The sequence below is a fragment of the Symphalangus syndactylus genome, chromosome 13 (genome assembly GCF_028878055.3).
Source record: "Symphalangus syndactylus isolate Jambi chromosome 13, NHGRI_mSymSyn1-v2.1_pri, whole genome shotgun sequence".
Classification (NCBI taxonomy): domain Eukaryota; kingdom Metazoa; phylum Chordata; class Mammalia; order Primates; family Hylobatidae; genus Symphalangus; species Symphalangus syndactylus.
The window spans coordinates 23,730,397-23,756,185 of record NC_072435.2 but is presented as its reverse complement, the minus strand read 5'-3'; the positions used below and the strand labels follow the sequence as shown (position 1 = coordinate 23,756,185).

Below are 25,789 nucleotides of genomic sequence, written 5' to 3'. Positions count from 1 at the left end.
GGACAGTCCTTGCTACGGACTGAATTGGTCCCACCAAACTTCACGTACAAGCCCTAGCCCCAGATGTCACTATATTTGGCCACAGCGCTTTTCAGAGGTAATTAAGGCTGGCCAGGCGCGGTAATCACAGCACTTTAGGAGTTCTGTGTTTATTATCGTAAGTGGGTAAGAGCCCAGTGTGGCAGCTCACGTGTGTAATCCCAGCACTTTGGGAGGCTAAGGCAAGGAGATAACTGGAGACCAGCAGTTCAAGACCAGCCGGGTCAATACAGCGAGACTCCATCTCTATAAAATATTTTGGAATGAGCCAAGCATGTTTGGCATGCACCTGTAATCCCAGCTCAGGAGGCTCAGCTGGGAGGCCTCCTTGAGTTTAAGGCTGCAGGGAGCTAAGATCGCACCATCGCACTCCAACCCGGCTGTGAGCAACAGAGCACCACCACCATCTTGGCTGGGCGTACTGGCTCAACCAAGGCGGGTGGGTCACCTGAGGTCAGGAGTTTGAGACTAGCCTGGCCAACATGGTGAAATCACGCCACTGCACTCCAGCCTAGGCAACCGAATGAGACTCTGTCCACCCCACCACCCCACCAAAAAAAAAAAACTACCTTCTTAAACAAAATCAAAATTTTTAAGTAGATAAAATATTTAGGGGAAAAAAACTTCAATTAAATATGCAGCAGAGTCCGACCTAGACGTTTTCACTCCCAGCCTCTACCTACTATCTTTGTGTCTTTATTTTTAGCAAATTCTACACAGGAACTTCATGCCCATGCAGAACCCTACATGTTGACTCAGCCCCAGCTCTCATCACCTGACCACTTCCTTTATTCACGCTGTCTCCACCACCCTTCCCATTGATGTAAGCTGTATCCCACTCAACACTGTTACCCACAGCCTGCATTACCACCAGCTGACTGTAGCCCTAAACAGCACGGCGACCTCGAGCATTGGAGAAGACTTATCTTGACAAGGGCTCACGAAAGACAGCAACGCTCAACAGCAAGATAAATGAGGGCCTTCATGGGATCATTCAGTGCCGAAGCCACTCAACCTTCAGGTTTGGGTTAGTAAGAAGAACTTTGTCAGGCCAGGCGCAGTGGCTCATGCCTGTCATCCCAGCACTTTGGGAGGCCAAGGTGGGCAGATCACCTGAGGTCAGGAGTTCAAGACCAGCCTGGCTAACATGGTGAAACCTCATCTCTACTAAAAATACAAAAACTAGCCAGGCATGGTGACACACACCTCTAGTCCCAGCTACTCGAGAGGCTGGGACAGAAGACTCACCTGAACCCAGGAGGTGGAGGTTGCAGTGAGCCGAGATCACACCACTGCACTCCAGCCTGGGTGACAGAGGCGAGACTCCATCTCAAAAAAAAAAAAGGAAAACTTTGTCATACAAGCTTTCAACCTAAAGCATTAGCCATATGCCCGTGTTTTTGTGCCTGGGACCATGACAACTTTCCCCATATCAATGCTCTTATTTTTTTTTTTTTGAGACACAGTTTTGCTCTTATTGCCCAGGCTGGAGTGCAGTGGCGCAATCTCGGCTCACCGCAACCTCCGCCTCACGGGTTCAAGTGATTCTCCTGCCTCAGCCTCCCGAGTAGCTGGAACTACAGGCATGCACCACCACGCCCGGCTAATTTTGGCTAATTTTGTATTTTTAGTAGAGATGGGGTTTCCCCATGATGAAGCTGGTCTCGACCTCCCGACCTCAGGTGATCTGCCCGCCTCAGCCTCCCAAAGTGCCGGGATTACAGGCGTGAGCCACCGCGCCCGGCCACTCTTATTCTTAAAATAGTTTCATCACCTACTGCAAGTTTGGAGAGCGAAGTGAGGAGGGGTCAGTCCCTTTTGGCAGCACCTGGAAGCCATTGTTAACATCATGGTGACTTTTCATTCTTAAGGAAAATTGCGGAGTGACTTCTATGCGTTTTCTATGAATGACCAAATACAGGGTGTGGAAAAGCTGTGTTTGCCATGGCAATGGGAAGCAGAGAGAACCGGGGAGGGGAGAGACAGAGACATACACAGAGACTCCCAGAGACAGCCACAGACTCACACAGAAACAGAGACAGACAGGCTGGGCGCGGTGGCTCACGCCTGTAATCCCACCACTTTGGGAGGCCGAGGCGGGTGGATCACCTGAGGTCAGGAGTTCGAGACCAGCCTGGCCAACGTTGTGAAACCCTGTCTCTAGTAAGAATATAAAAAATTAGCCAGGCATGGTGGCATACGACTGTAATTCCGGCTACTCGGAAGGCTGAGGCAGGAGAATCTCTTGAACCTGGTAGGTGGAGGTTGCAGTGAGCCAAGATCATGCTATTGCGCTCCAGCATGGGTGACATGGGCGACAAGAGTGAAACTCCATCTCAAAAAAAAAAAAAGAACAGAGAGACAGAGACAAAGAGTCACATACAAAGAGATACGGAGAAAACACCCAGAGACAGAGAGACACACAGAGAAACAGACACAGCGATAGAGACACAGAGAAACAAAGAGAGACAGAGACAGAGAGACACACACACACACAGAGAGAGAGTAGCAGCCAGCCCGTGGGAGCCAGGCAGAGCCGGCATGAGGCAGGGCCATCTTCTGAATTAAAGACAACAGTGACTGTAAGCTTGTGCTTTGCGTGTAACAGGATAGATTAGAACAGGGCTGGCTGCCCATGGCCCACGAGCTGTTTCTGGGAAGCCTCCGCAGGCCCCAGCCAGGCCCTGCGCTGCTTCCATGTCCAAAGGCACAGCTGAGAGCTGATGAGAGACCACGGGGCCCACAGTGCCACGCATATTAACTATCTGGCCCGTTTGTCAATGTGTGGGTTAGGATATGAGCAAATAAGTCACAAAGACATACTGATCACATAGATGCACCAGGCAGCTAGTAAACTAGACCAAGTGGTGCCCGAGTTAGGGAAGAAAATACAAGAATCAACGGAATCATCCCTGAACTTCTTAGCAATACTTCCTCGTAGACTAAGCACAGAGTACCATATTTATTGCAGGTTTCTCTTGAGCATGTCAATAAACGCAGCCGCAACGAGTGCTCTAACTTTATTATCCCTGTGAAAAAGTACATAGCGTGATGTGAAGGGGGTGCGTGACTGGTGCAGAATCTCCCAAAAACAGTGAGAAAACCAGAGTCAAATCCTGCATCTTGACACAGACTCTAGTGTTAACATGTGACCCTCTGACCTGCATTCATATCTTAGAGACCCGATTCCCGCTTCCTGTGTAATTCACAGAGCGATCCCAGGCTGCTCAGCAAAAAAAGTCACAGCACGGAGGTGCCGTTGCCCCGGAAGCATTGCAATCAATAGTCAGCTTCGGATTCTTTTCTTTCACTTCCTCCAACAGCTTCTTGATTTCCACATTCGTTTCATAGGTCTTCAACCTGGAGGGATCAGAGAACACAAATGTTCCCAGAGCGCCTATAGTTTCATTGTCCCAAGAAATTCATTCTCAACTAACCAGGATGTCTGAATATCTGTTTTCAAATACTCAAAGCAGGAAACGTTTTTGGGATTTTCTGGGGGGACAGGGTCTTGCTCTGTTGCCCAGGCTGGGGTACAGTGGTGCCATCTTGGCTCTCTGCAACCTCCAGCTCCCGAGTTCAAGCAATTCTCATGCCTCAGGCTCCTGAGTAACTGTGATTACAGGTGTGCACCACCACGCTCGGCTAAGTTTTGTATTTACAGTACAGATGGGGTTTCAACACGTTAGCCAGGCTGGTCTCGAACTTCTGGCCTCAAGTGATCCGTACACCTCGGCCTCCCAAAGCCATGGGATTACAGACGTGAGCCACGGCACCCGGCCAGAAACGTTTTCTAAAAAGAAATTTAGACCCACACAATGGGGATCCTTATAAGTCTAAAAAAAAAAGATTATGGCCAGGCCCGGTGTCTCACACCTGTAGTCCCAGCACTTTGGGAGGCCAAGTCAGGCAGATTGCTTGAGCTCAGCAGTTCAAGACCAGCCTGGGCAACACGGTGAAACCCTGTCTCTACCAAAAATACAAAAAGTTAGCCAGGAATGGTGGTGCATGCCTGTAGTCCCAGCTACTCGGGAGGCTGAGGCAGGAGGATCACTTGAGCCCAGGAGGCGGAGGTTGCAACGAGCTGGAGATTGCCCTACTGCACTCCAGCCTGGGTAACAGAGTAAAACATGCCTTTAAAAAATAAATTTAAAAAATAGATAATCAGGCCGGTGCACGGTGGCTCACGCCTATATATAATTCCAGCACTTTGGGAGGCCGAGGCGGGCGGATCACCTGAGGTCAGGAGTTCGAGATCAGCCTGGCCAACATAGTGAAACCCGTCTCTACTAAAAATACGAAAATTAGCTGGGCATGGTGGCAAACTGTAATACCAGCTACTCAGAAGGCTGACACAGGAGAATCGCTTTGAACCTGGGACGCAGACGTTTCAGTGAGCCAATATCGCGCCACTGCACTGCAGCCTGGGTGACGGAGCAAGACTCTGTCTCCAAATAAATAAATAAAAAATAGTGGCGAATCAAACCTTCAGTAGAACTAAGAGAATGCCAGCGTGAACCCCAGGGTTAATGATAGCAAACTTGGCTCTAACGTGGCTGCAGCATGCAAGCCTGTGTACCTGAACATGAGGGGTGGTGACTGTAGAGACACTGGCTTGCTATGTTGCACAGGCTGGTCTCAAACTCCTGGCCTCAAACAATCCTCCCACCTTGGCCTCCCAAAGGAGAAACTGAGGAATGAGAAAAGAAATATGCCCAAAACATATGACATCAGAGACCACAGGGGTCTAGAGATTTGTCACCAATAGTTCTTGGTGGCATTATAGACCTCGGTCCCACTAGCAAGAGAAGCATGACACTATTTAGCTCAAGTTTAATGATATACCCCTAAAACCTTAACCCATTTATGCCAGAGGTTACAATTATTTGAATTGCAGACGTGTGAAAAATCATACCTTGGCAATGACCTTGATCAGGATATAAATAACTCCCACATGCTTAGCATTCCAATAGTGGAATGCTGGGCATCATTAAGCAGTTTACGTGGGTATCATCTCTACAACTAAAATAACTCTTGAATAAGACAAGTGGGCTGTGCAAAGTGGCTCACGCCTGCAATCCCAGTACTTCGTGAGACCAAGACAGGAGGATCGTTTGAAGCCAGGAGTTTGAGAACCTTGGCAACACAGCCACACAGTGCAACAGAGCAAAACGTTGTCTCAAAAAGAAAAGAAAGGAAAAAAAAAAAAAGAAAAGAAAAAAGAGAAAGAAAAGAAAAAAAGAAAAGAGAAAGACAAGAAGAAACTAAAGGTAGATTATGTTAAAATAAGTCATTGAAAAGATATACACGGTTCACAATTAAGGGAACATCTGTAGGATGATCTTCTGAAAAGCTAAGACCCAGGACAGCTCTGCGAACTACCTATTTTTGGATATAATGATTAGGGGTGTGTGTGTGTGCATATGTGTGTGTGTGTGTGTATGCTCATGCACACACATACACACAAGCTTCCAGTCTGTATTCCAGGATGATTTAAACTCTCAGTATGCCTAGTACTAAGTGTTTTGGGGGAACGTTAGACAATATTCAATTCACAGAGAATTTTAGAGAAGTATCTAATTTTTAAATTATCTCCTAAGCTAGGAGTGTGCTATAGAAAGATGCTTTAAGGTGATCCCTACAAAGAGTGCACCCACTCCCAAAAAAACTCTTCTCTGCATGGGAAATTCACCGTGTGAAACAGCCATCCCAGGGCCGGGCACAGTGACTCACACCTGTAATCCAGCACTTTGAGAGGCTGAGGCAGGTGGATCACCTGAGGTTGGGAGTTTGAGACCAACCTGACCAACGTGGTGAAACCCCATCTCAGCTAAAAACTACAAAAAATTGGCCAGGTGCAGTGGCTCATGCCTGTAATCCCAGCACTTTGGGAGGCCAAGGCGAGAAGATCACCTGAGGTCAGGAGCTCAAGACCAGCCTGGCCAACATGGCAAAACCCCATCTCTACTAAAAATACAAAAATTAGCCAGGCGTGGTGGCGAGCGACTGTAATCCTAGCTACTCGGGAGGCTGCAGCAGGAGAATCACTTGAACCCAGGAGGCGGAGTTTGCAGTGAGCCGAGATAGTGTCACTGCACTCCAGCCTGGGCGACAGAGAGAGACTGTCTTAAAAAAACAAACAAAAAAAATTAGCCAGCTGTGGTGGTGTGTACCTGTAATCCCAGCTACTCGGGAGGTTGAGGCAGGAAAATCGCTTCAACCTGTGAGACGGAGGCTGCAGTGAGTCAAGATCACACCACTGCACTCCAGCCTGGGTGACAGAGTGAGACTCCATCCCAAAAAGCAAAAAACAAAAAGGCCGGGCGCAATGGCTCACGTCTGTAATCCCACCAATTTGGGAGGCCGAGGCAGGTGGCTCACCTGAGGTCAGGAGTTCAAGACTAGCCTGGCCAACATGGTGAAACCCCTCTCTACTAAAAATACAAAAATTAGCCAGGCGTGGTGGCAGGCATCTGTAATCCCAGCTACTTGGGAGGCCAAGGTGGGAGAATCGCTTGAACCCAGGAGGTGGAGGTTGCATTGAGCCAAGATCGCACCACTGCACTCCAGACTGGGCTGCAAGAACAAAACTCCCCATCTCAAAAAAAAAAAAAAGAAAAAGAAAAAAATACAAAAATTAGCTGGACATGTTGGCATGCCTCTAGGCCCAGCTACTCAGGAGGCTGAGGCAGGAGAATTGCTTGAACCTGGGAGGCGGAGGTTGCAGTGAGCCAAGATCTCGCCATTGCACTCCAGCCTGGGTGACAGAGCAAGACTCCATTTCAAAAAAAAAACAAAAACAAAAAACAAACAAACAAAAAAAACCCATACCTGAGTGTCTTCAAGGATCCAGTTCTTTGTCTTAGAACCCCAAAGAGCTTAATTATGCCACTCTTCCACAAATGATTCTGGCCCAGGTCCAGAGTTTCAAGCTTCTGATTGCTGATGAGAGCAGATCCAAGATGCTGACAATAGAAAGGCATGAGGGAGCAGCTCCAGAGGCTGTTGAGGAAGAACATGGAAACCCACACATTCACTGAGCAGATAGTGGCTCACGCCTGTCATCTCAACACTTTGGGAGGCCGAGGTGGGTGGATCACTTGAGGCCAGGGGTTCGAGACCAGCCTTGCCAACATGGTCAAACCCCATCTCTACTAAAAATACAAAGATTAGGCAGGGCGTGGGGGCAGGCACCTGTAGCCCCAGCACCTTGGGAGGCAGAGGAGGGTGGATCACCTGAGGTCAGGAGTTCGAGACCAGCCAGGCCAACATGGCGAAACCCCATCTCTACAAAAAATTAGCCATGCATGGTGGTGTGTGCCTTTAATGCCAGCTACTTGGGAGGCTGAGGCACAAGAATCGCTTGAGCCTGGGAGGCGGAGGTTACGGTGAGCCAAGATCATGCCATTGCACTCCAGCCTGGGCAATAGAATGAGACTCCATCTCACAAATATATAAAATAAAATGAAAATACAAAAATGAGCCAGGTATGGTGGCGCCACCTGTAATTCCAACTACTCAAGAGGCAGGAGAATCGCTTGAACCCAGGAGGCAGAGGTTGTAGTGAGCCAATGTATCATCACTGCATTCCAGCTTGGGTGAAAGAGTGAGACTTGGTCTCAACAACAAAAAACAAACAAACAAACAAAAAAACAAGCAGCATATTTACTGGGGCTTCAGTAGTGAGGAAATGCAGAGGGGAGTGAGCAGAGCAAATCCTCGTCCTTAGAGTTTTTAGTGACAGCAGACACCTCGATATGTTCTATTGAAGACAATGGATGATGGTATTAAAATAAACCACTTAGAGGTAAGTCAACCAGAGAGGCATTGGCTAGACTTATGCTGGTCATTTAAGTCCTCTTTTGGAAAGTGATATGAGGAAACAAACTGAAGGATGATAGATCATGAACCAGCATGCAAATAGGGGGAAGGAATCTTGTCAATAAAATACTGAGCTAGTGAAAAAGTAGAATGATTTTGGCTCATAACTTATAAGAGGATCCCATAAGGATCTGTAGGCCACTGTAAAAGCCTTCGATTTTTTTTTTTTTAAGACAGAGGTTCGCTCTTGTTGCCAAGGCTGGAGTGCAATGGCGCCATCTCGGCTCACTGCAACCTCTGCCTCCCAGGTTCAAGTGATTCTCCTGCCCCAGCCTCCCGAGAATCTAGGATTACAGGCATAGCTGGGATGATTACAGGCACAAGACACCAGGTAATCCACCCCTTTATTTGCACTGAGCTTTTGAGTGTTTGGAAATAAAGGTGTCACAGTCTGGCTTGAAGCTTGAAATGTTCGTCAGGGTGATGGGTTAAGAAACTTCAGGAGGCCAGGAACGGTGGCTCATGCCTACAGGATTACAATCCCAGCACTTTGGGAGGCTGAGGCAGGTGGGTCACTTGAGGTCAGGAGTTTGAGACCAGTCTGGCCAACATGGTGAAACCTGGTCTCTACTAAAAATACAAAAATTAGCTGGGTATGGTGGTGCATGCCTGTAATGCCAACTGCTTGGCTGCATCAGGAGAATCGCTTGAACCTTGGAGGCTGAGGTTGCAGTGAGCCAAGCAAGATGGCATCACTGCACTCCAGCCTGGGTGACAGAGCGAGACTCTGTCTGAAAAAACAAAAAAAGTACCCTGTGTTCTAGTGGTTTTTCTTGTCTCTACAGCAAAGCTAAGTAGTAATGACATTATGCAGATTCTCTTCGCATTAGGATTGCAGATTCTAGTTGGAAAATAGGTTGCATCCAAGAGATGCAATTGACAAAGTTGGGGGAGAGAAGTGATGAAGAGCTCGCCATTCCATTTGTGGAGACTTTGCATTTCCTGGGGGTGGTATCCCACCTGTGGTTCCCTGGGTTTATGAGCTGGGGCAGGCTCACTGCTTCCTGATTCCTGGATCCCAGCAGAAGCAGCATGTTGCTGAAGCCCAGGTCCCTGGGGGCCATTCTCATCTATATTTCACTTCTCCAGGCCCTCTACCTGACTTTGGAAGTGCCCACCCACCTATATTCAGTTTCTGGAGGGGTTTGCTCTTGAAACTGCATTCAGCCGGGTGTGGTGGCTCATGCCTGTAATCCCAGCACTTTGGGAGGCTGAAGCGGGTGAATCACCTGAAGTCAGGAGTTCGAGACCAGCCTGACCAACATGGGGAAACCCCGTCTCTACTAAAAATACAGAATTAGCCGGGCGTGGTGGCACATGCCTGTAATCTCAGCTACTAGGGAGGCTGAGGCAGGAGAATCACTTGAACCTGGGAGGCGGAGGTTGCGGTGAGCCGAGATCGTGCCATTGCACTCCAGCCTGGGCAACAAAAGTGAAACTCCTTCTCAAAAAAAAAAAAAAACAACTGCATTCAAAGTGATACAGTTTGAGATATTGAAAACAAACATAGAAATTGGATGGGCGTGGTGGCCCATGCCTGTAATCCCAGCACTTGTGGGAGGCAGAGGGGGGCGGATCACGAAGTCAAGAGATCGAGACCACGGTGAAACCCCGTCTCTACTAAAAATACAAAAAAATTAGCCGGGCGTGGTGGCGGGCGCCTGTAGTCCCAGCTACTCGGAGAGGCTGAGGTAGGAGAATGGCGTGAACCCAGGAGGCAGAGCTACTGCACTCCAGCCTGGGTGACAGAGCGAGACTCCGTCTCAAAAAAAAATATTGAAAACATAGAAATTGGCCAGGCGCGGTGGCTCACGCCTGTAATCCCAGCACTTTGGGAGGCCGAGGCAGGCGGATCACCTGTGGTCAGGAGTTCGAGACCAGCCTGACCAACATGGTGAAACCCTGTCTCTACCTAAAACACAAAAAATTAGCCGGGCATGGTGGCGGGTGCCTGTAATCCCAGCTACTCAGGAGGCTGAGGCAGGAGAACCATTTGCAACTGGGAGATGGAGGTTGCAGTGAGGCAAGATCACACCACTGCACTCCAGCCTGGGCAACTAGAGCGAGGCTCAAAAAAAAACAAGAAAACATAGAAATTAAGGATTTCCAGATTTCCAAACACTTTAAAAATGAGGCCAGGCATGATGGCTCATGCCTGTAATCCTCGCACATTGGGAGGCCGAGGTGGGAGGATTCTTTGAGCACCAGAGTTCAAAACCAGCCCGGGAAAGATGACAAGACCCCATCTGTACAGAAAACAGTTAGCTGGCCATGGTAACACATGCCTGTAGACCCAGCTGCTCAGGAGGCTGAGGTGGGAGGGCCGAACAAGCCTGGAAGACTGAAGCCACAGTGAGCCGTGATCACCCCACTGCACTCCAGCCTGGGGGACAGAGCAAGACCCTGTCTCAAAGAAAGAAAGGAAGAAAAGAAAATCGTCTACCGTAGGTGTTTTAGGTTACAGTTTGGATTCTCTAACGCCTGACAGAGAATCCACAATCCACGAGCTATCTGGTTGAGACTCAAGTCCAGGTTTGTGAGGCCGCAGGCTTCTTGGAGTGCCTCTGAGAGATATCTGCAGCCAAGCTTGGTTATGCTGCATTGCTGTAATCTGCGGGATAATCAAAGGAAGAGAAGCCTGTTATCCCTCTGGCTAACGCCCTGTGAAGCAGTTATTTCCAACACTATATACCTTCCACCTATATACCGGAATATAGTGCTGCAATCTTGGCTCACTGCAACCTCTGCCTCCCAGGTTCAAGCGATTCTTCTGCCTCAGCCTCCCAAGTAGCTGGGATTATAGGTGCCCGCCACCTATATAACCAGGCTTGGTGGTGCGCACCTGTAGTACCAGCTATTCAGAAGGCTGAGGCAGGAGAATCGCTTGAATCCGGGAGGCAGAGGCTGCAGTGAGCTGAGATCGCGCCACTGCACTCCAGCCGGGGTGACAGAGCGAGACTCTGTCTCAAGAAAAAAACAACAACAAAAAAAAGTATTTATAAAAAACATAGGTGGCAGGTAGGAATTGACCCATGAACTGGAGCTATATACTTCCAGGTGGACCTGTACATAAAAGCATGCAAATGGGCCGGGCACAGTGGCTCACGCCTATAATCACAGCAGTGAGAGGCCAAGACGGGCAGATCACTTGAGGTCAGGAGTTCGAGACCAGCCTGGCCAACATGGTGAAACCCCATCTCTACTAAAAAGTACAAAAATCGGGCCGGGCGCGCTGGCTCAAGCCTGTAATCTCAGCACTTACGGAGACCAAGGTGGGTGAATCACGAGATCAGGAGTTCAAGACCAGCCTGGCCAAAGTGGTGAAACCCCATCTTTACTAAATACAAAAGTTAGCTGGGCACGATGGCTTACACCTGTAATCTCAGCACTTTGGGAGGCTGAGGCAGATGGATCACCTGAGGTCGGGAGTTCGAGACCAGCCTAAGCAACATGGAGAAACCCCGTCTCTACTAAAAATACAAAATTAGCCGGGTGTGGTGGCCCATGCCTGTAATCCTAGCTACTCAGGAGGCTGAGGTAGGAGAATTAATTACTTGAACCCAGGAAGCGGAGGCTGCAGTGAGCCAAGATCGCACCACTGCACTCCAGCCTGGTGACAGAGAGACTCAGTTAGAAAAAAAAAAAAAAAAAAAATCATCCAAATGGCCTTCTGCTTCTGATTCCATCCATTTCCAGCTCTGCCTGGGACAGTATCTTAGGCTCTGGGTTTAGACCGACCCAGGACAGGATCTGAGACCTGGGTCAGTTATTTTCTGCACGGTTAGATTATGGAAATTTCACTTCCCTTGTCATTTTATTTCACGTTTAGGTTCTGTCTTTAATTGACACATTCTACGTATATAGGGGTATAGTGTGATGTTTTGGTGCAAGTACACATCATATAACGATTAGGCAGGTGACTGTTTAACAATAGTTATTCTAAGCCAGGCACAGTGGCTCATGCCTGGAACCCCAGCACTTTGGGAGGCCGAGGCAGGCAGATCACCTAAGGCCAGGAGTTCAAGACCAGCCTGGCCAATATGGTGAAACCCCATCTCTACTAAAAGTACAAAAATTAGCCAGGCATGGTGGAGGGCACCTGTAATCCCAGCTACTTGGGAGGCTAAGGCAGGAGAATCGCTTGAACCTGAGAGGCAGAGGTTGCGGTGAGCCGAGATTACACCACTGCACTCCAGTGTGGGCGACAGAGTGAGACTTCATCCAAAAAAAGAAAAAAGAATCTCAGAAATGAACACTAGCTAGAATTTCTGAACAGGAATAGGTCTTCAACCCTATGCAATCTCTTGAATATTGTTCTAACCATAATTTTAATGTGAACAGGCAACTCATGCTGGGCTTCTTTCCTTATAACAAGATTCAGCCAACCACAGTCCATGGGTCAATTCCAACCTGCCACCTATGTTTTTTATAAATAAGGATTTTTGTTGAGTTTTTTTTTTTTTCTTGAGACAGAGTCTCACTCTGTCGCCCAGGCTGGAGTGCAGTGGCGCCATCTCAGCTCACTGCAGCCTCTGCCTCCCAGATTTGAGCGATTCTCCTACCTCAGCCTTCTGAGTAGCTGGTACTATAGGCACGCACCACCAAGCCTGGTTAATTTTTGTATTTTTTAGTAGCGACGGGTTTTCACCATGTTGGCCAGGCTGGTCTCGAACCTTAGGTGATCTGCCCACCATTCACCACCTGTTCTCCAATAACCTATGGAAATAAAATTTTTAAAAAGGTGTCACTGGCCCTACCATATAACTCAACCTACCTCGAATAGCAGGCAGTACTATGTCATAGGAATTTGAAAGAACACACACAAAGCATCAGATCCGAGAACCAACTGCTTATCTCAAATCTTCCTTCATAGCAGGAAGAAGCCCTGCCGACATGCAAATATTAACATGTTTCTACCTGTACCTGCCTGGTTTTTTTTGTTTGTTTTTTTGAGAAAAAGTCTTGCTCTGTTGCCCAGGCTGGAGTGCAGTAGTGCGATCTCGGCTCACTGCAACTTCCGCCTTCCAGGTTCACGCCATTCTCCTGTCTCAGCCTCCCAAGTAGCTGGGACTACAGGCATCCGCCACCACACCTGGCTAATTTTTGGTATTTTTAGTACAGACAGGGTTTCACCATGTTAACCAGGATGGTCTCCATTTCCTGACCTCATGATCCACCTGCCTCAGCCTCCCAAAGTGCTGGGATTACAGGCATGAGCCACCGCGCCTGGCCTCTGCCTGTTCTTTAATTCTTACCAGGTTTTTAAAAGTTACATTTGAAATGAATTAACAAGTACTTTCATCTCTCTCCTGCTTGAATTCACGTGCACACACATACACACACACACACACACACACACACACACCCAACAGGGACTTACACCAAGGTCTGCAGTTTACAGTCAGGGTAACTCAAGCCCTCACACAGAAACTTCACCCCTGTATCCCCAATGGGGTTCTTGGCCAAGCACAGATGTGTCAGCTTCTGGCTGACAACCAAGACAGCAGCAAGGTCCTTACAACTGGCTTCTGTAAGACGACAGTTTTCCAACCTGCAAAAATATGAAACAAATGGTAAAAGGATGAGAACATTTCCACAACTCCAACCTGCTTGGCGATGTCCACATGCTAGGGTCCTCAGCTTCAGCCCTTCCTGTTCATCCCCTGCCCTCTGTCCTGTGCGAGTCATCACGGCCACAAAAGAGCAGGAAGGCGAGAAGGCCAAGATGCAGCGGTCCACCTGGAGCCATCACAGGACACAGGTGTTCTTTTGTTTGTTTTTTTTTTTTTTGAGACGGAGTCTCGCTCTGTCGCCCAGGCCGGAGTGCAGTGGTGCGATCTCGGCTCACTGCAAGCTCCGCCTCCCGGGTTCACGCCATTCTCCTGCCTCAGCCTCCTGCGTAGCTGGGACTACAGGCGCCCACCACGCCTGGATAATTTTTCGTATTTTTTAGTAGAGACGGGGTTTCACCATGTTAGCCAGGATGGTCTCAATCTCTTGACCTCGTGATCTGCCCACCTTGGCCTCCCAACGTGCTGGGATTACAGGCGTGAGCCACCGCGCCCGGCCTGTTTTTGGTATTTTTAAGAGACAGGGTTTCACCATGTTGGCCAGGTTGGTCTCGAACTCCTGAACTCAGATGATCTGCCCACCTCTCTGCTGAGATTACAGGCAGGAGTCACCGCGCCCAGCCTGAAGCAGGTGTTTATTTCAGTGAGAGGCGCCACGAGGGTGGCGCAGTAAGTCAGGTGTTACCCTTTCTCTTCTACGGCCCCAGAACTAAACCAGAACTGCCCGTGGGAAGAGGAGACTTACGACAGCATCTGCAGGAAGTGTTCTGGGTGTGTCATGGTCTTGTACAGCAACTGGGCACCCTCGTCCAGGAGCACATTGGCTGAGAGATGCAGGTGCTTCAGGGACTCGTTGGCTTTGAGGACATAGAAGAATTCAGCCCACTGCTCTGGGGTGGCACAGTGACCTCCCAACCTGTGAAAAGAGTGGGAAAAGTCATTCTTCTGGGAGGACAGAGTACACCCTATCAGCTTTTTTTTTTTTTTTTTTTTTTTTTGAGACAGAGTTTCACTCTGTTGCCCAGTCTGGAGTGCAAAGGTGTGATCTCACCTCACTGCAGCCTCCACCTCCCGGGTTCAAGACATTCTTCTGCCTCAGCCTCCCAAGTAGCTGGGGTGAGAGGCATACGCCAATTTTTGTATTTTTAGCGGAGACAGGATTTCACCATGTTGGCCACACTGGTCTTGAACTCCTGACCTCAGATGATCCACCCACCTCGGCCTCCCAAAGTGCTGGGATTACAGGCATGAGCCACCGTGCCTGGCCCAGATCAGCTTCGTCTGCTTCACTTCCCAAGACATTATGTCTCTGGTTTATCTCATTCTACTCATGTCTCCAACCCTGGCCTGAATTATTGGAAAGATCTAATGTTGCCTCTGCTTCTTCAAGTATCCCCATGGCCATTAGAGTAACATCCAGCCCCATCTCCAAGAGATTGTAATACAATTCTGTGCAATGTTTCACCAAAACGGCCTGTGTGGATGATTTTGTAGGGGGAAAAAAAATTTTTTTTTTTGAGACAGGATCTCGCTCTGTTGCCCAGGCTGGAGTGCAGTGGCATGATCACAGGTCACCACAACCTGTCTCCTGGGCTCAAATGATCCTCCCACCTCAGCCTCCAGTGTAGCTGGAACTAGAAGGGGCAAATTGATGCTTAATACTCAAAAATTTTATCCTGGCCAGGTACAGTGGTTCATGCCTGTAATCCTAGCACTTTGGGAGGCCGAGGCAGGTGGTTCACTTGAGGTCAGGAGTTCGAGACCAGCCTGGCCAACATGGTGAAACCCCGTCTCTATTAAAAATACGAACATTTGCCAGGCGTGGTGGTGCGTGCCTGTAACCCAAGCTACTCGGGAGGCTGAGACAGGAGAACTGCTTGAACCCAGGAGGCAGAGGTTGCAGTGAACGAGATCGCACCACTGCACTCCAGCCTGGACGACAAGAGGAAAACTGTCTCAAAGAAAAAAAAAAAAAAAAGATTCTCATGAGTGCAGTGAAGGTTGCATGCTCCTTCTGAGTACCGAACTCCTGATGATCTGAGATTGATGATCCATTCACCTCAGGCTCCCAAAGTGCTGGGATCATAGCACTGCATAGGATCAAGCACCAACGATTAGCTCCTGTGCCTGATCTGAGATTGAACAGTTTCATCCCAAAACTACCCGCAAACCCCTGTCTGTGGAAAAACTGTCTTGCACAAAACCGGGCCCTGGTGCAGAAAAGGCTGGGGGCCACTGCTCTCAATCCCAACAGTTAGGCAAGGTGCAGTCAGGAATAACACGTCCCTAAAGCTGGAACCCAGCACAGAATTCGGGGTGTTTCTTTGCATTGATAGCTGGTTATGCAACACAGAAGTCAAGCTGGCGGGGAAAAGAGGAGAGGCTGACTCCAGACACAGGCCTGTTTGAGGAATACACTCCCTGTCTGGGATGGTATCTGGAGTGTTTATCCTTTTTCCTAGATCCCCCTGCAACACGGTGCAGTGGACTCTGGGTACTGGGGAGAGCCGTGACCGTGAGACCCACCTCAGGTACTGCAGTTTGCATTTATGATTTCTGAGCAGATCACACAGCATCAGCATCATCGTGCGTTCCCACTCGATGTGCCCTTCCAGGGTCAGGTGCGTGAGGGTCTTCTTCCCAATGAAAGCAAGACAGAAGTCCCGGTACGCAGTGTCAGGGGTGACGTTTTTAATCCTAGGGAAAAGCAGAAGAGATTCACATTGTGTAGAGGCATGTATAAACAAAAAGCTCTTTCACATTTAGAAATTATTAGAAGTTCTTGGCCGGGTGCAGCGGCTCATGGCTGTAACCCCAGCACTTTGGGAGGCTGAGGCAGGAGGATAACCTGAGGTCAAGAGTCTGAAACCAACCTGGGCAACATGGTGAAACCCCATCTCTACAAAAAATACAAAAATTAGCTGGGGCCGAGGCAGGCGGATCGCCTGAAGTCAGGAGTTCGAGACCAGCCTGGCCAACATGGCGAAGCCCTGTCTCTACTAAAAATACAAAAATTAGCTGCACATGGAGGTGCAGGCTTGCAGTCCCAGGTATTCGGGAGGCTGAGGTAGGAGAATCACTTGAATCCAGGAGGCAGAGGTTGCAGTGAACCGAGACTGCGCCACTGTACTCCAGCATGGGCAAGAGCAAGACTCCACCTCAAAAGAAAAAAAAATTCGCTGGGCGCGGTGGCTCAAGCCTGTAATCCCAGCACTTTGGGAGGCCGAGGTGGGTGGATCACGAGGTCAGGAGACCAAGACCATCCTGGCTAACACAGTGAAACCCCGTCTCTACTAAAAATACAAAAAATTAGCCGGGCATGGTGGCAGGCGCCTGGCTCCATCTCAAAAAAAAAAAAAAAAAAAAAAGATAAAAAAATTCAAGAAGCAGAGGATCAGGAAAAACAACTAATGGGTACTAGGCTTAATACTTGGGTGACAAAATAATCTGTACAACAAACTCCTATGACACACGTTTACCTGTGTGATTAACCGGTACTTGTATCTACTTTTTGGTTTGTTTTGGTAACAAAACAAACCAAAAAAAAAAAAAAGATAGCTGGGGCCAGGCATGGTGGCTCATGCCTGTAATCCCAACACTTTTGAAGACCGAGGCAGGTGCATCACCTTAGGTCAGGAGTTCGAGACCAGCCTGGCCAAGATGGAGAAAATTCCGCCTCTACTAAAAATACAAGGTTAAGCCATTGCACTCCAGTGCCTAGGTGACAGAGTGAAACTCTGTCTCAAAAAAAAAAAAAAGGGCCAGGTGCGGTGGCTCACACCTATAATCCCAGCACTATGGGAGGCCGAGGCAGGCGAATCACCTGAGGTCAGGAGCTCGAGATCAGCCTGGGCAACACGGTGAAAACCCGTCTCTACTAAAAATACAAAGTTAGCCAGGCATGGTGGCACATGCCTGTAATCCCACCTACTTGGGAGGCTGAGGCAGGAGAATTGCTTGAACCTGGGAGGCGGAGGATGTGGTGAGCTGAGATCGCACCATTGCACTCCAGCCTGGGCAACAAGAGTAAATCTCCATCTCACCCAAAAAAAAAAAAAGAAAAAAAAAAGACAGCTGGAAAATCCCCAAATACATGGAGATGAAACAGCACATTTCGAAATTTAAAAAACAAAAGTACAAGAAGCTTAGTCATGGTTCAGGGTCTTCCTCGCAAGATGAGCTTCTGCTTACTCCACTTTCTGCAGATGACAGGTGCTACGGGTTACGTGGTCACAAAGAATCCGCACAGAAGAGTCGCTCAGGAAGCTTTGTTTCACTTCCAGAAACTTCAGGTTGCTATTTGAGCTGAAGAGAGAGCAGAAATCTGTCCAGAGGCGAAGAGAGCGAAGATCCTGCCGCGCCCAGTTCGGAATGGTCAGGTAAGTGCACCTGCAGGAGAACACATGTTCATCTCTTATGACTAGTACCTGCATGGCGAGATGGGTGTCTGCAAACCACACTTCAATGGCAAAAACCACAATTACTTTTGCACCAACCTAAAACAGTGTCTATAGTAAACAATATTGCATCACATACTTTGCTACGAGTATAGATCTTAAGTTTTACAAAAAAATAAAATAACAGATAAGGCTGAGTGAGGTGGCTCATGCCTGTAATCCCAACACTTTGCTAGGCCAAAGTGGGAAGATCACTTGAGCCCAGGAGTTTAAGACCAGCCTGGGAAAGAAACTGAGACCCCCCCATCTCCACAGAAAATAAAATAATTAACCGGGCAACGTGGTGCACGCCTGTAGTCCCAGCTACTCGGGAGGCTGAGGCAGGAGAATCGCTTGAACCCAGGAGGCGGAGCTTGCAGTGAGCCAAGATCGTGCCACTGCACTCCAGCCTGGGCGACAGAGTGAGACTCCGTCTCAAAAAAAAAAAAAAAAAGCCCCAATTCCTGATTGCCAAGTCGTGTCTCCGCGTTGAACGTGAAGCTGGAAGGAAGTCCAGCCAGAGGGAAATTCTGACCGTTAGCGACAGGTCACAGGAGACGCTGGCCTCTTCCTAGTGCAACGTGGAATGGGAAAACAGTTCTTACCTCTCAAATTCAATATCCGGTTCAAAACCCATGTAATTCTCCAGGAACACCCCCTTTGCTACCTGCAGTGAGAGTTTCTGCAAGTCTTGACAATGCTTCAGGCTGAAGGAACACTGCATCATTTCAGAAATATTTGTCAAGTGAACAGAAATTTCCTTGAACGGGGCCACTACGACCTTCGCCAGCTCCTCCTCCTGAGACTCATACAGGCAGCACAAGACCTCCTTCAGGTCGGTCATGGATATGGACTTATTTGCATGAAGATGTGCTTTGCATCGCAGCAACTCCTGTTTGATGTCTGGTGACATCTGGCAGCCAAAAGTGGCCTCCAGCTCCTTGGCTCTCTTCTCATTAGCGAGGCCGAATAAGAAGTGTCCTACTTGAATCAGGTCGGGGTTCTTGAGTCTTTCTTCTCCGGAAAGCAGCTTCTGTACGTCCCCAATGTCCCAGGCGTGGCCGTCCCTGTCCTCCTCCTCCTCCTTCTCCAGGGCGTAGAACAGCGCAGCGAAAAACTGCTGGAAGCTGAGGTGGATGAAGGAGTAGCAGCCTTTGGAGTCTCTGTCCTGGCGGAGGATGTGTCCGTCCAGGAACGGGCGGAGGTCGGAGTCCTGCACCCCGAGCCTTTCCAGGTCCTCTCGGTGGAGCACAGACATCTGCGCCCACAAGCTCTGAGCGGCCAGGAGGCTCAGCTTCCGCAGCGCACCCCGCAGCTGTGCGCCCTGCGGGAACCGGCTGCAGAGGAAGCGCAGGAACAGCCCCGTGCGGGTGAGGCAGGTGGGGGCCGGGTCCTCGCCCTTCTCCATCTGCAGCTTCAGAGTCGTGCACACGATCCGGCACACCGCCGGGGCCGAGCCCAGCTGGAACAGGGCCGCGTTGCTCCTCATCAGCTCAAAGGCACGCATGGCTTGGTCCTCGTCTCCAAAGTGTCTCAGGAAATAGGCCCTCCTGTCCTCCTCCAGGAAGCCCTCCACCCTTATGTAGATTGGCTGCTGCGCCAGGAGCTGGAGATCCCTCAGTACCCTGGGCCGCGTGGTGACCAGCAGGGCGGCCTTGGGTAACATCTTCCTCTTCAGCAAACTCCCCAGGAGGACCGGCACCGGCTTCTTCTTCTCCCAGTCCCCGCAGATGTCCTGGATCAGCGCCCCAGGTGGAACTTTCAGCTCATCAAGGCCATCGACCACGAACAGGATTCTCTGTGCTTGGGCTAGGATGCTTGGAATGTCATCCTGCAATTCAGGCCAGTCTTTGGAGATCAGCTCTGCAAAACTGCAGGGGCCCATGCGGCTGAGCTCCTTGCAGCTGAGGTAGAACGCGTATCTGACCGTCGGGCTGAGGTTGCAGTCTGTCCAGTCCAGCATACACTTTTTGGCCAGCGTGGTTTTCCCCACGCCCGCAGGGCCGTGCAGCACCACTGTGTAAGGTGTTACCTTCCTGGGTGTTCCGGGATTCAAGAATGGAATGAACCGTTGGTTTCTCAGAGTGACTTCGTCATGGAAATTGTCAATGTCTCCTCGCCAAAAGGTGTTCTTCCAAACCAAAGATTGCTTCTCCATTGAATTTCTCCGTCCTTCCTTTTCACCTGCAGTGACAGCCCATAGGACAGTTGAGGCTGATGATGATGCTCTTCTGAAAATTACCTTGTCAAGTACCAGAAATGAGGGCCAGGCACGGTGGTTCATGCTTGTAATCCCAGCACTTTGGGAGGCCGAGGTGGGTGGATCACTTAAGGTCAGAAGTTCAAGACCAGCCTGGCCAAGAGAGTGAAATCCCATCTCTACTAAAAATACAAACATTAGCTGGGGGTAGCGGCGGGCGCCTGTAATCCCAGCTACTCAGGAGGCTGAGGCACAGAATTGCTTGACCCCAGGAGGCGGAGGTTGCAATGAGCAGAGACGGAGCCACTGCACTCCAGCCTGGGCTACAGAGCAAGATTCCGTCTCAAAAAAAAAAAAAAAAAAAAGTACCAGAAATGAAGAAAACCAGGAAGAAGTGATGCACCTTCTCAAACACTCAACTCATGACCACAGGACCGTATTTACCCACCTGGCTTTGCTAACCCCGAGTCTTCTTCTGCATCTCCCAGCTGAGGATTATCTATTTCTTGCACCTGTCCGTCCTCTGTAAAATACTTAGACGTAAGCCTGACACAGTAATTTACACTTCATAAATCAGACATTATTGTACATAAAGTGTCAGCCAGGCATGGTGGCTCACGCCTGTAATCACAGCACTTTGGAAGGCTGAGGTGGGTGGATCACAAGGTCGGGAGATCAAGACCAGCCTGGCCAACATGGCAAAACCCCATCTCTACAAAAAAAAAATTAGCCAGGTGTGGTGGCACACACCTGTAATCCAGCTACTCGGGAGGCTGAGATAGGAAAGTCGCTTGAACCCAGAGGCGGAGGTTGCAGTGAGCCCAGATCTCACCACTGCACTCCAGCCTGGGCGACAGAGCGAGACTCCACCTCAAAAGAAAAAAAAAAAGTGTCAAATATATACATATATATTTACAGATGCGGTCTCGATATGTTCCCCAGACTGGATTCGAACTCCTGGATTCAAGCAATCCTCCCACCTCAAGACTCCTGAGTGGCTGGGACTACTAATATTTGAGCCAAGCACTGCCTTTTTTTTTTGGTCCTATTGGCCCCAAACTTGTAACCTCATTTAGTCTTTACCCCTGAAGCCCTGTCTCCAAATACATAGTCATATGGTGGGCGGGGAGGCGGTTAGAGCTTCGGTATAAGTTCTCTGGACACAATTCAGTACCTGGTTTAGGGACTGTCTGCTTTTTTTCTCTCTCATAACTAGCATGTCATTTCCTGACAAATGGAAACTTGAATCTTTCCCGCATTTAAAAATAGAACAGCTTGGTTCTTCAAAAACACAGAATTACTATATGACCTAGCAATTTTTCTCCCACAAAACAGAGTCAATAGGTATTCTTCCAGACCAAAGATCATTTCTCTATCATATTTCCGGAGGTGGCAAAGGTTGCAGTGAGATTGCGCCACTGCACTCCAGCCTGGGCGACAAAGCGAAACACCATCTCAAAAAACATAAAATAGGCCAGGCGTGGCTCACGCCTGTAATCCCAGCACTTTGGGAGGCCGAGGAGGGTGGATCACGAGGTCAGGAGATCGAGACTATCCTGGCTAACACGGTGAAACCCTGTCTCTACGGGGTTATACAAAAAATTAGCCGGGCGTGGTGGTGGGCGCCTATAGTCCCAGCTACTCGAGAGGCTGAGGCAGGAGAATGGTGTGAACCCGGGAGGCGGAGCTTGCAGTGAGCTGAGATCGTGCCAGTGTACTCCAGCCTGGGCCATAGAGCGAGACTCCATCTCAAAAAAAAAAAAACAAAAAAAACCCATAAAATAATAAAATAAAATTATTCCAAAACAAAGTTTTTAAAAGAATGCTGCCAGACATGGTGGCTCACAGTCTCCTGGGAGACTGAGGCAAGAGGACTGCTTGAGCCCAGGAGTTCGAAACCAGACTGATCAACATAGCAAGACCCCATCTCTATAAAAGAGAACAAAAAAATGAACTTGGAAGGCTGAGGTGGGAGGACAGCGTGAGCCCAGGTGTTGGAGGCTACAGTGAACCACGATCGCACCACTGCACTCCAGCCTGGGCAACAGACTGAAATCCTGTCTCAAAGGAAAAAAAAAAAAAAAGCTGAGCCAAGCACAGGACATGTACCTGTATCTCCAGCTACTCAACAGGCTGAGGCAGGAGGATTGCTTAAGGTGAGGCATTTGAGGCTGTGGTGTATTGTGATTATGCCAGTGAAGAGCCTGGGCAATGTAGCAAGACCACATCTCTTAAAATATGCTGAAAATGCAAAACAGGTAATAGGAAAATTAAGATCATGAGTATATGTACGAATCTATCATTTTTTAATTTTTTTGAGATGGAGTCTCACTCCCATCGCCCAGGCTGGAGTGCAATGGCACGATCTCGGCTCACTGCAACCTCCGCCTCCCGAGTTCAAGGGATTCTCCTGCCTCCGCCTCCCGAATCGCAGGGATTACACACACCCACCACCCCACCACACCCTGCTAATTTTTGTATTTTTAGTAGAGATGGAGTTTTACCATGTTGGTCAGGCCGGTCTCAAACTCCTGACCTCAGGTGATACATCCACCCAGATTGCTAGGATTACAGGCGCAAGCCACCGCACCCAGCCAGGGCTCATTCTTTGTTACAAATGACCAGGACACCCCAGGTGCTACTTACCCAGCATCTCAGCCTTTGCCATCTTACACAATTCCGTGAGATTCATCTCTTCCAAGATGTTCACAGTCGCATTCCTTATCCAATTTTCTGAGGAGGTGTTGACCAGAATTTCTGCCAGTTTCTTGCCATCAGCTTCTTCCACCTCAGACCATGGGGTCTTCTGTAGCACGTCTTCCAAGGGGAGATCCCATAAAAGGGATTTGAAACTCTTTAATTCATCCTCATTCAGCTGTTCCAGAAGGGTCTCCAGAGTCCACTGTAGCTGGGTTGACATCATAGTGCTCCAAGTATGAGACCTCAGGTTAAGGCTGAAGAACTGCGGGGGAAAAAAGAAAAAACAGTTCACCAGTTACCATCATTAAATGAAACCACAGTTGCCTATGTGCCAAGAACAAGACTGTCCCTGCAGCACCATGAGTGGTAAAATATTATGTAGACTGAATTAAGAGACGGAAAATCTGACCCAGCACAGTGGCTCATGCCTGCAATCTCAGCACTTTGGGAGGCCGAGGCAGGTGGACCACAAGGTCAGGAGATCGAGACCGTCCTAGCTAACACAGTGAAACCCCCGCCTCTACTAAAAAAAATACAAAAAATTAGCCAGGCGTAGTGGCAGGCACCTGTAGTCCCAGCTACTCGGGTGGCTGAGGCAGGAGAATGGTGTGAACACGGGAGGCGGAGCTTGCAGTGAGCAGAGATCATGCCATTGCACTCCAGCCTGGGCAACAGAGCCAGACTCCATCTCAAAAAAAAAAAAAAAAGAATGAACAAAGAAAAAAAAAAGAATACAAAGAGGCCGGGCGCGGTGGCTCACGCTTGTAATCCCAGCACTTTGGGAGGCCGAGGCGGGCGGATCACGAGGTCAGGAGATCGAGACCACGGTGAAACCCCGTCTCTACTAAAAATACAAAAAAATTAGCCGGGCGTGGTGGTGGGCGCCTGTAGTCCCAGCTACTCGGAGAGGCTGAGGCAGGAGAATGCGTGAACCCGGGAGGCGGAGCTTGCAGTGAGCCGAGATTGCGCCACTGCACTCCAGCCTGGGCGACAGAGCGAGACTCCGTCTCAAAAAAAAAAAAAAAAAAAAAAAAGAATACAAAGAATGAAGGGTCAGTGGTATGCTAGGGCCAGCCCGTGCTGGCTAATAGGGGCTTCCTACATGTACCTATACCAACATCCATGGGCTGTGATTTCACACTGATAGTACAAAATCACAATCATACCACAGAAATCAGCAAACACGGCAGGGTGTGGTGGCTCACGTCTGTAATCCCAGCACTTTGGGAGGCCGAGGCGGGTGGATCACCTGAGGTCGGGAGCTCGAGACCAGCCTGACCAACACAGCGAAACCCTGTCTCTACTAAAAATACAAAAATTAACCAGGCGTGGTGGCAGGTGCCTATAATCCCAGCTACTCAGGAGGCCAAGAGAGGAGAATCACACTTGAACCTGGGAGGTGGAGGTTGCATGATCTGAGATCACGCCATTGCACTCAAGCCTGAGCAACAAGAACAAAACTCTGTCTCAAACACACAAAAAAAGAAATCAGCAAACACTACAAACCAAGACTTCCTCGCCACCAACCCCAAGAGCCACTTGTTTAACATTTCAGCCCACCACTGAATGACACATCGAAAACAAATAGCAGGAGGACAGATATAAATATAACTGTACTGGCTGGGTAAGGTGGCTCAGGCCTGGAATCCCAGCACTTTGGGAGGCCAAGGCAGGCGGATCACCTGATGTCAGGAGTTTGAGACCAGCCTGGCCCACATGGTGAAACCCCATCTCTACTAAAAATACAGAAGCTAGCCAGACGTATTGGCAGGAACCTGTAATCCCAGGGACTTGGGAGGCTGAGGCAGGAGAATCACTTGAACCCGGGAGGCGGAGGTTGCAGTGAGCCCAGATGGTGCCATTGTACTACAGCCTGGGCAACAAGAGCGAAACTCCTTCTCAAAAAAAAAAAAAAAAAAAAAAAAAAAAAAATCTTAGCCAGGCCTGGTGGAACATACCCGTAGTCCCAGATACTTGGGAGGCTGACACAGGAGGATCGTTTGAGCCTGCGATTTGGAGATTGCAGTGAGCGAGCCACTGCACTCCAGCCTGGGTGACAGAGTGAGGCACTGTCTCAAAAGTAAGTAACTAATGGCTGGGCGCAGTGGCTCACACCTGTAATCCCAACACTTTGGGAGGCTGAAGCAGCAGGATCGCTTGAGTCTGGGGAGTTGGAGACCAGCCTGAGTAGCAAGGCGAAAACCTATCTCTACTCTAGCTACCTGGGGGGCTGAGGCAGGAGGATTTCTTGAGCCCGGAAAGTTGAGGCTGCAGTGAGGCAAGATCGCACTACTGCATTCTAGCCTGGGTGACAAAGTGAGACACTGCCTTAAAAAAAAAAAAAAAAAAAAGAAGGCCGGGCACAATGGCTCAGGCCTGTAATCCCAGCACTTTGGGAGGCCAAGGCAGGCGGATCACGAGGTCTCTACTAAAAATACAAACAATTAGCCAGGCATGGTGGCGGGCACCTGTAGTCCCAGCTACTCCGGAGGCTGAGGCAGGAGAATGGCGGGAACCCAGGAGGCGGAGCCTGCAGTGAGCGGAGATCGAGTCACTGCACTCCAGCCTGGGCGACAGAGCGAGACTCCGTCTCAAAAAAAAAAAAAAAAAAGAGGCAGCCTGGAAAATAAATAACATTGTGACTTGCCAAGCCTGGGTGGTGATACAGGTGGACAGCTTTACCCTTGGAGGGAACAGCAAATCTTTTTCCCCAGCTGGGAGGTGTGGGGAAAAGGAGAGATCAGACTGTTACTGTGTCTGTGTAGAAAGAAGTAGACATAAGAGACTCCATTTTGTTCTATACTAAGAAAAATTCTTCTGCCTTGAGATGCTGTTAACCTGTAACCCTACCCCCAACCCTGTGCGCGCAGAAACATGTGCTGTGTCCTTTAATGGATTTAGGGCTATGCGGGATGTGCTTTGTTAAACAAATGCTTGAAGGCAGTATTCTTGTTAAAAGTCAT

General features: G+C 49.2%; 1 protein-coding gene across 3 annotated transcripts in view; it reads right to left on the bottom strand.

The window, feature by feature from the left end:
- Positions 1–3,046: 3,046 nt before the first annotated feature.
- The window catches only part of NLRP7 (NLR family pyrin domain containing 7), a 41,757-nt gene continuing 19,014 nt past the window's right edge, over positions 3,047–25,789 (bottom strand). Inside the window, exons 4-13 of one of the 3 annotated variants that reach the window (XM_055238781.1) lie at positions 22,773–23,088; positions 20,575–20,649; positions 18,532–20,110; positions 17,682–17,879; positions 16,017–16,187; positions 14,236–14,406; positions 13,301–13,471; positions 10,364–10,531; positions 6,871–7,041; positions 3,047–3,399 (exon numbers count right to left, since the gene is read on the bottom strand). In XM_055238781.1, the coding sequence (XP_055094756.1) occupies positions 3,267–3,399; positions 6,871–7,041; positions 10,364–10,531; positions 13,301–13,471; positions 14,236–14,406; positions 16,017–16,187; positions 17,682–17,879; positions 18,532–20,110; positions 20,575–20,649; positions 22,773–23,088 (3,153 nt within the window). In that variant the 3' untranslated portion in view covers positions 3,047–3,266. The remainder of the gene's footprint in view (positions 3,400–6,870; positions 7,042–10,363; positions 10,532–13,300; positions 13,472–14,235; positions 14,407–16,016; positions 16,188–17,681; positions 17,880–18,531; positions 20,111–20,574; positions 20,650–22,772; positions 23,089–25,789) is intronic. The other 2 variants (XM_055238782.1, XM_055238783.1) reach the window with 2 other exon arrangements.